The sequence below is a fragment of the Malaya genurostris genome, chromosome 2, assembly GCF_030247185.1.
Source record: "Malaya genurostris strain Urasoe2022 chromosome 2, Malgen_1.1, whole genome shotgun sequence".
Taxonomy (NCBI): domain Eukaryota; kingdom Metazoa; phylum Arthropoda; class Insecta; order Diptera; family Culicidae; genus Malaya; species Malaya genurostris.
The window spans coordinates 233,057,797-233,068,317 of record NC_080571.1 but is presented as its reverse complement, the minus strand read 5'-3'; the positions used below and the strand labels follow the sequence as shown (position 1 = coordinate 233,068,317).

Here is a 10,521-nt window from a genome sequence, read left to right as displayed (position 1 = left end):
TATGTGAGTTTTTGAAATTTTCTAAAATGTACAATGTTACAAAACACCATTTATCGTTCGAAAACGAATCAAACGTCCATTCTAAGAGATGATTTTCTGAGGATTGGTTTATTCTGGCAGATGTTTTTCTGGTAGGAGATCTGTTCTGGGTAAAATTTTATCAGACGAATAATATCTGGCAAATGTTTTTCTATAGGGAATTGTATATCGCTCTTGCAGGCTGTACATGTCCAACTCTAAGATCATTTCCGAATACGGTGGACTGCAAAGAGTAAAAACTGTGTTAGCTGAATGAAAATGATGTAATATCAAGATAATATTTGGAACGTAATCATGGTATGTTTATATACCACAACATACCTATATTGAAAGCTCACAAATAAAATTTCATGCACTCACTTTTATTACAGCTTGCACTCATGATGGCTGTAACATTCCACGTTCTACTTTCTTAAGTTACTCTTATAAAGTGGTAATGAGGGACCAAAAGTTAAATAATTTTAACTGTTCCTCAACGTTATCAAATGGGTTTGTTTATTTATTCGGGGATCCTAGGTAACTAGTTCGTAGCAACTTAAACAGTGTTGCGCGAGAAGAATATTTTTATCATTATCAATGGGTCGCTATGTTTGTGGTAACTGGTGGTAAATCGCTAACAGACAGGTTTTATTTCGATTTTTCTTCGGAGTACCTGGTCGTGTCGTCGCCCTGGCTCTGGAGGTAGCGTGTTTGATGTAAAAATGTCAATTTCAAGAACATTTTTTCATAAGCTACTTTTTATCTAGTTTGACAAACTATGAGAGTCTGTAACCAAATGAACCATTGATAGTCACAGAAATAGTCCCATCACTATACCGATATTCTGCTTTCGGTTCCGGAAGTACCGACAATGGTAATCAAATGTGATAAAATTGACCTCACCTCTTTTTCTCACATATGACACTTCTCTTTCTCACAATTGACCTCGCTTCTCTTTCTCACATTGAACTCCCCTCTCAGCAGGCGGTTCTATTTTGTTGGTCGATGAGCGCTTGTTGAACGACATACTGCACGAAATATTCGTTCAGTTTGCTGGAACGGTTTGTTGTTGTTTTTTCTTTTGCAAAAATAGTGTGAAATCTAGGTGTTACCTTCATATAGAAAGAAGATTGTACAGGTATGTAGTATTAGTTTAAAAAAATAAGTGGAAAAATCTTTGGAAATTCTCAAGTAAAACTAGTCCAACGGGGCTTCAACTCCTCATATTAAAAATGGTTCAACAGTGGACCTCTGTCTGCCGGGATTGTTGAATGAAAAAATGGCATTCGGTTCAACGGTCTGTTTCAAAATCGGCAAACGAAGGTCCCGTGTTGGCCTCCCGTTGAACGATTGATTGGACGTTCATTGGACCAATGATTCAACGTATTGGACCAATGAAGGACCACCGTTGAACGTTTTTTTCTAAGAGGGTATTTTAAGACCTGATGAGCCGAAGATAAAATGCGAACACGGAAAATAAAAACTATCTATTATTTGAGTTCTTTCAGACCCTGTCAGCTTGGAGCGAAATCAATCTTCAGTTCAGCAACGCCATCGCACGGTGTCACATTCAACATATCATGTCAATTGTATGGGTGCGCAGTGCTGCTATTTTGGCGCACACGAATTTGACATTTCTCTCCCCTACTTCTGTGTACGAGATTCGATGCGGACTCGCCTGAGGGCGTCATGTTCGCAAAAAAGGATGTTGCCAATGATTTGTTCGGGAAATATGAGAGCTGGATATCTTGTTAATATGATGTCTTTGGTTCTTTTTACTTAATTTTGAGTACTTTTGAATCTTTTCTTTCGTTCGCTCCTTCCATTGTTGTCAAAATACAAAGAGCAAAACCACCCAACAGCGAGAGTTTCGTTCAATAAGCCAAAATTAAGTAAACCGTACCAACTTGAAATTGAGTCAATTCGATTCAACTGTAGAGTAAATATAACTTACCATTGAGTAGATATAACTAATCTTTAAGTATTTTTTTCCACGTGCTTTACGGAAACTATCTAGAGCCACTTTACCAAAAAATAGGTTATTGAACGGAACCCCCAAATTTGGTGGAATGAACTTAAAATTAGGTTGTTTTGCGGTTCCGTGAAGAAATCGAAACGAAATATCAGCTGTTTTTCAAAGAAGGGCAAAACTAACATTGACAGCAAATGGAGAAAAACATCGATGAAAGTTTCGACTTTGGTTTCAAATGCTATTTAGAAATTATCGTATATTCTCAGATCAATTTTTGATTGATTGATAAACTGTTGGTTTATCTTTAAAAGGCATACAAAAAATAACTTTTATGCTTCCTGTATAAATTATGTAGTTACTCCCTTGCGCATTTTTCGTGAAATCGGTTGGTTTTTGCGACTAAGATAAAGCTGCGGGTAATTTCGTCTCATTTTCTATTTCCAGTAGTCGTCTCATTTACTATTTCTTTCGTCTCATTTACTATTTCCAGTAGTAAAAGGTTCGTAAACCAATAAAAAATAAAGAAAATAAATAGTTTCGCCCTTTCTTACTACCAATTGAAGTATCGCCCTGTTTGTCGGCATGAAACACGGAGGGCGAAATTAACGTAAACAAATGGAATGACAGTTTCGTTCTTTATAGTTCTTTGTATTACTACCCTCTTAGGAAAAAAAAAACGTTCAACGGTGGTCCTTCGTTGTGCCAATACGTTAAATCATTGGTCCAGTTAACGTCCACTTTCGACTTTCGTTTGCCGACTTGAAACAGACCGTTGAACCGAATGCCATTTTTTTCGTTCAACAACCCCGGCAGACAGAGGTCCATTGTTGAACCTTTTTTAATATGAGGAGTTGAAGCCCCGTTGGACTAGTTTTACTGGAGAATTTCTGAAGTTTATTCCACTTATTTTTTTTAAACCAACACTACATACCTGCACCGACGACACGACCTGCCACTCGTATATCAAAACTGTATCGCAAATTTAAGTACCCCCCAGTAACTCGTAATGTCAAAATCAAATCACTTTTCAATAACAGCTACCATGGTTACTATTTATAAAGAAATGTAGAATGTAAATAAACGTGGAAGTGATGTGGTTAATGTTACAGGGATTAATCCGAAGTACTCCGTCCGACCGAAGTTGGATTTCTATTTGGGGACACCTGCAAGGCCAAAACTAAATTTGGATGCACATCGAAGGTGGCATTCCTGGAACTGGTAGCGGATATGATGAAATATGAATATGAATATGATACTGACGCAGAAATATCCCAGTGCTTGATTGGAACAAAGATCATGTAAAAAATGAAACTATTCAACATGGCTGTAAATATTGGTATAAACTTTATGTTGTAACTAATGGCGTTTTCGTTTTTAATTTACACTGGTGCTGTGCTACACTGAGGGATGAATAAACGAACAAAACTGACGAAAACATAAACAGTAACCATTGACTACAATAAACGATTCCATTGCTCAGAGCTACACGCTACACCAAACTCGCGGTTTTCCAAAAATTTTGAATTGTTTTGGTATAATGATACCAACAGAAAACTAGTTATTCCATGTTAAATATTGAAACAAACGAATACATTTTATTACATGTAAAGGGCAATCACAATCTTAGGAAAACGGACAATTTGCACAACGCAAAAGCAATTTTCTTCGCTGTTATTGAGCGAAAATTTAAAAAGAACTATTAGTTGGGTACATCTTTTTAATTAAACTAATCGTCGTTGTGCAGAGTGCAGATTGAGAAACAAAATTGAATTGTATAGAGAAATGTACTGAAGACTTTACTTTGTATCTGTAGTGATCTTTAAGTATTTCATTTTAGGCGGGTGATCGATCTTTCAGCTTAGTAACAGAACTCTGGACCGGTCAGCATTACTACACTTCCATCGGCTAAAAATCAGTAGTAACGAAAAAAATATCGCACTAGTTGTACTGATCTGTAGTATTAATATCCTGAAAGCTATTCTGTCCCAAGTACAAGGCGCTGGTGCGACTGATGTAGCATTCGTGAACATGAGCTTGTGGTAGTTTGATGTACATCTTTCGCCTATATGCAAATGAAGAACCTTTCAGATCCGCTACGTGGATTCTACCGATTAAAAATTAGTTGAATTTTCTATACAATCTCTGTCCAACCAGACTTAACGTACCTAATACAAGCCCTTTTCGATATTCCGGGATCTCTTTTTCAAATTGTTTGTTTATTTATTCTAGGGTCCCTTGGTAACTAGCTCGTAGCAACTTAAACAGTGTTGCTCAATAAGATTATTTTTAACATTATCAAGGGGTCGTTAAATTTATGGTAACTGGCGGTAAATCGTCAACGGACAATTTTAATGCTAATTTTTCTTCGGAGTGTCTGGTCGACGACACGACCTGCCACTCGTCTATCAAAACTGTATCGTAAATTTAACTACCCCTCAGTAACTGGAAATGTCAAATCGAAAACGCAAGTGAATTTTTTTAAACTGGCAGCACAAGTGCATATATTATTGATTTTGAATAACAGTCACCATAACCTTGGTTACTGCATATCGAAGGCAAGATGAATGTAAACAAAATGAATTTCAGATCGGTTATTATATTACGGAACATTTAAATGGATTTACCTGCCTCGAGCGTAATGTAAAAATTGAGGAGTATGAGCTATGTCTTTTATAAAGGCAAGTTTAAAATTCAAGTCTTAGGGACATTGGGATGCATAACTCACTGCTGACTGCTGCCGTTGTGTGATAACAGCTCAGCGCAAACCAACGAGGAAGACATGGAAATGACCGGCAACGAGCTGAGCGAGGCTAGTGCTCTGCGGTACCTACATAACGTACGGTAAAATGATTTCTTTGTGAAATTCCACTAGTAATCAACAAGGTGAAATACTGTTTCCCCTGCTGCGCAATCAACCGAACACTAATAGAACTATTCCACCGTTTTCAAAACATGTTTATTTGTTTTGGGGTTCCTTGGCAACTAGTCCATAGCAACTTTAACAGTGTTGCTCGAGAAGATTATTTTTATCATTTACAAGGGGTCGCTAGATTTGTGGTAACTGGTGGTAAATCGTTAGCGAACAGTTTTAATGCTGATTTTTCTTCGGAGTGCCTGGTCGTGTCGTCGCCTGCACAGTACTTCTACTTCACGTAGAATAACAAAAAATTTTCTTTCTATATGAAGGTAACACCTAATTTTCACACTATTTTTGCAAGAGAAAAAACATCAACAAACTGTTCCAGCAAACTGAACGAATATTTCGTGGAGTATGTCGTAAGATTGAGATTTTTTAAGCTGATATGTACTTTTTGTACAAACTAAAAACCCCTAAATGTTTATTTTCTTTTGTTTCGTGTAATCATGTTTGATTTTATGAGATGATGTCACAGAGAACAGACATCCAAGCTAGTACAAACTTTTTCAAGAAAGCTGTGTAAAGCATAAAAGTAAAAATCCGTTCAAAACAACCCTTGCGCACGACTTCACATGCGTGAATTATCATTGTATGAAAGCCCGAACCGAAGAGCCCATAAGGGAAAACGGGACTGCTCGAAACGCTTCTTCAGGGGAATTGCTACTTGGAAATTGCTTTTTAACCCAACCGTTAAATTTCTTACACAAATTGAAATCTCTATTTGGATATCTGTTCTCTGTGATGATATGTTGACCAATATCAAGATCCGGAGTTTGTTTCGGTTTAGTTGAGGTTATTTTGAACGCTAGAAAAAAATTCAATAGGTGGTAAAAAGCAATTTTTCATCTTAACATCACATATTCGGTTAAGTATGTGCATCTATACGATCCTTCAAGTGACATTTCTTAATGTACGTGACGGATAAAATCATTTGAATATGATTAACATAACATTTTTTCACATGTTGAAATTGGAATTGAAAATTTTCAATGTTTGATACAGAATCTTGAGTGTTGCAAAAATAACAGAGTTAGAAAATGATATTCATCATACAAAAATTGATTTTGCGCATGAATAAATGATGTAAACAATTTATAAATGATTTCACATGTGGGAATTTGTTTTCCTTTGCAATTTGACATCATCATCATCATCCTCGCACTCGTACGCCACTAGTTGTGAAACACAACGTTAGATCGCGCATCGCTCTATCACGCAGAGAAAAATATTGTAAAAATAACTAAATTTCGGTTTCACGCAACGATTTATTTCGTTGAAATAGTGACAAAAGAAAATCTGATTTGAAATTGCAAATATTGTTGCTTGAAGCTACAAAACAAGATATTTGATTTTGCTCAGTGCATTAGTTTGTTTCAAGAAATATTTTGTTAAAAATAATAAATATTTTACTTGCGTGTTCCTGTCAATTTCTTGACAAACGATTCCATGGTAAATTCAACTTTCAAAATAAGTTTAAAATGAACTAGCTTTAGATAAAGATAATATTATTAGTTCTTTGAATTTATAAACTTGGCAGTAGAAATGAATGATAAGATTCAAACCTAAAATAATTAGTATTTCAACATACGCTTTTGTTTGTTAAAATCATACATTTTTGTTTGTCATTATTCTTGAATAGAGATTTCTTTCAAACTAATTTTCAGGGTAATTTTTTAAACTAATTTTTTTTCGATTTTTATCCATTTGAAATTGTCTATTTCTTCCAACAGCATTTGGGCCCTTTTGTCGATCAAGTTTTTCAAATGCCACCGAATGCCACAATCAATGATTCGGTGCTCCATTAGTCTGGTCAAGATAGAATTCCTGCATCTGTAAAAAACGTGTTATGTAATGTAATGCAAGTTTAGTGAAGTTTTTCAATTATCCATACATACACTTGAACTATTAAAATTGAGGTCTTTTAATAATAGAAAAGAAAGAAACACTGAAATTTTCCTTCTAAAACACGTGCAAACTTTTTCGATTATACACGGGAGAAAAATTCTCTGGTTTATGAGAAACAAAACTGATACGATTAATTCAAACAATAAACTTATTTGTCATTACACAAATAAGACCATAGATAAAATGAACCAATTTTTTTCTTGATATAAATGTAAAACACGATTGAATTAACAAATACGTTGCCAATAACTTCAACTCAACTTTTGTTGACATGTAATAAATGGCTGATTTATTTCAACGATAAAATCTGCCGAAACAAACCAAGTTTTTCGTTAGCCAGGATGAGAATTTGTCTTCAAATCAAATAGATATAGTTGTTGATGTAGAAGGAAGAAATTGGTTCAAAATAATCATATTCTAGCTTGAAATCAACTGAAATCATATTTTAAAATCTACTGACTGTTTTGTTATTTTAAAGAAGCTCAATTTCTCTGCGTGATAATGTCGTTTTCACTTGAGAAAACTGAAACTGACCCAGGATAGTTTCATCAAACAAACACTTTTAACGAAACGGTGTTGGTATCGTATTTGGCAACGTGGATCTGAGCAAACTTGACATAAAAACCAGGATCGAAACTGATTCGATTTTCAGTTCAACAATGTTGAAACAAGGTTCGAAACTACACTGACAAAAATTTGCACGATCGATTCATATGTAAAAAGCACTTTAATTAAATATGCTTTTTCATTTCAATACATTACCAAAGCGATTTGTTTTAAGATTTCATGTGCAAATTCACTAAGATGCTAGATTAGATTATTTTTCACTTAGCTTCGATGTGTTTTTCCTTTGGATGTGATGTGTTTTGCTATTGAATCGAATTACATGTGTTAAACACTCCATTTTCTAGTGTAAATGAGTACATCACAAATGTATGTGCAAAACACTTGGTTCGGTCAACTCTGTTTCACTTGAAATCTATGTGGAAAACTATGTGACATTCGTTTGAAATTCATATAGAATCTAGAGGTAACGATATATCTTATAGTTTTGAAGTGCATTTCAGATATATGTAGCATGATTTCCGCTAAATATCAACAGTTTCACACTCATTTTATGAGTTAAGAGTATATTTTAATAAATTTCATGTGTTCTACAAGTACCCACATTATCGAAATGACGGAATGAGCAATGAATTCTTACTCGACTGCATGATTTTTTAGTGCTCGATCGGTTCAGTGCTAGAATTTTCGCCTGAGTTGGCTGCTCGATCAACCTGATTGACAGTGACATTTAAAATGTCATTGAATATTCGCTCATTTTATGAATGTGTTAGTGTGACATTTAAGCGACTTAAGCCATTTCACTACACTCCAGCTAGAGGAATGGATGATGCTGACTAAGGTAGGCCGTTTTGTTAATTTCCAGCGAATTTCAATAGTTTATGTTGGGATTCTAAGAAGAACTGGTTATTTACTAGTTCTGTATATCCGAAAAACATGAAGATTTAAATATGTATATACAGTTATATAATGTTTTCGTTTAAAAATTAAAAAATCAGCACGAAAACGTGCAAAATCAGGAAAGAAGAAGAAGAAGACAAATTGACAATTCAGTCCGCATCTTCTCACTCAATTCCGAATGATTTCCGAATCAACCGGTTGTCGGCGAACCGGTTCATTCGGCATCGGTTGTTGCACTGGAGTTGGAATTGATTCGGAATCCATTATGATTTCCACATGAAATTCCGAATGAAAATTTCTCGCCGATTCGGAATTGATTCGGAATCCATTCGGATCTGATAATGTGGGTAGTGATAGTTCTAACAAATACAAATAATAATACCCCTAAGTCATATACAAACGAACCGCTAATGTTTGGTTCACAGCCTGAACAAGTAAGCCTAGCAAATTACTCCCTTTCATTGCGATAGTTTGAAAATGTGGAAGGGGATCGTTTCTGGCAACGCTTTATGCTAGTTGCTACGGTGCAAAACAAACTTGTTTGTTTATGTTTATCGTTACTGTATTAAACTGCAATAATCAGTCTAAATATCACCGGCACTAGCACAAAAGATGAAAAATGAACACAAACACCCACGAATCTACAAATATCAATACAGCTAGTAGTATATTCATGGTGGCTTAACCATTCTAGATTATTGTTTAACTTCAATTTGGCTTGTGATCTTGATTATCAGATAAAAACTGTTTGTTTATTTATTTTTCACTATAATAAACAGTAACTATGGTGAACTTGTTCTTACCCTTCAGTGTTGCTAGTTTTATAAAAAAACTCGTTAAAGTACATTGTCACTCTGACAGTGTACCGCACGATGCAAAATGTGTCCTTGAAAATTTGTCGAAGTATTCCGTATTATAATTTGTATTTGGTTCTAATACTTTGCACATAATGCTAGCGTGCAAATTATATTCAGTGTAGCTTCAAACAAACGGTTTGGCAGCAGTTCGGGGGAAACTGGGTTAGGTGTGGCATCAAGCGTAATTGACAATAATGTAAACGTGAAGGTTTTTTGAAGCTTTTTCATGTTGAAACGGTTGATGTAAATGACGCAGAACAGTTACTGTCAGATGACTGGTCGATCGCAGCGTAACGATCAGGCCGATATCGTACTCAATCGATCCAATAATCGGACCGATGCCTCTCGACAAAATCCACTGGGGTGTTTACTGAAATCATTCTAGAATGACGGATGCAGACAAATGTTTTTGCGAACGCGGTTTGATTTTCTATTTGAGTTTTGTTTGTAAGAATTTCAGTATACCGAATATCTTATTTTTGTATGATTCAATTTAAGAAACAACAATGAAAGTGACAAAGCACAAGAAAGCAAGAAAATATCTTAGCTTTTACATAAATAATTTCGGCTTTCGAGAACCCCTACTGGTGTTGATCGACGGAACGTTTTGCCATGCAGCTTACAAGGTAATAGTGTAGTAATTTAAACAATAACTGAAATAATATCGACTCCACAACTCATGTAGGCACGTATCCAAATTGAAGATCAACTCAAAAAATACTTTCTGTCGGATTTGAAGCTGATTGTCACTGCTTGCATTATCACGGAAACGGAAAACATTGGGGGTCCACTAGTGGCCGTATGTCAGTTACTAAAAAAGTATCTCGTGCATAAATGCGGCCATGAGAAACAACCAATCTCCGGGTCGGCTTGCATACGGGCGATGACCAAAACATGTAAATATATAGTTGCTACACAGGACAGAGATCTGCAGGAATGGATATGTGCTCGGCCCGGTATTCCATTATTTTATCTGCATAATAGTTTGGTTCCTACATTGGTACAGCCGTCTGAAGCAAGCGTTAGGGCGGCTGCCAGCAAAACCCAAGCCAAGGTCCAAGTTCGGGAGGTTGACGAGCAGAGGTTAGCTGTCTTGAAAAGGAAGCAAGGAATTTCGGATACCAGTGAGCAGCATCCGATGAAAAAAGTAAGAAAAATCAAAAATCCTAATCCGTTATCCTGTAAGAAATCTAAGAAAAAGAAACCAACCGACAAACGAGATCCAGTGCGGGACCATGCAATCGAGAAGCCGAAAAGGAGAAGAGTTAGGCTACCGAAACATGTTAAGGAACAATTGAAAAATAACACCACAATGTGTTAGTTATTAATTTTCAGCTAATAAACAGATTGTTATGATAAAATGAAACTATAAGTATGGTCGAGTGTGG

The 10,521-nt window shown here is 35.7% G+C and overlaps 1 protein-coding gene across 1 annotated transcript; it reads left to right on the top strand.

Moving 5' to 3' along the window:
• Window positions 1–9,273: 9,273 nt before the first annotated feature.
• Window positions 9,274–10,505, top strand: LOC131428134 (rRNA-processing protein UTP23 homolog). Its single transcript, XM_058591829.1, has 2 exons — window positions 9,274–9,759; window positions 9,819–10,505. The coding sequence occupies exons 1-2, from the start codon at window positions 9,640–9,642 to the stop codon at window positions 10,452–10,454; spliced, it is 756 nt and encodes a 251-aa protein (XP_058447812.1). The 5' UTR covers window positions 9,274–9,639; the 3' UTR covers window positions 10,455–10,505.
• Window positions 10,506–10,521: the final 16 nt, after the last annotated feature.

Excerpts from the sequence above, each read along its gene's own strand:
- LOC131428134 (XM_058591829.1), top strand. The coding sequence starts at position 9,640 with ATGAAAGTGACAAAGCACAAGAAAGCAAGAAAATATCTTAGCTTTTAC. Across the intron at positions 9,760-9,818 it reads TTTGCCATGCAGCTTACAAG|GCACGTATCCAAATTGAAGA; the intron begins GTAATAGTGTAG and ends CAACTCATGTAG.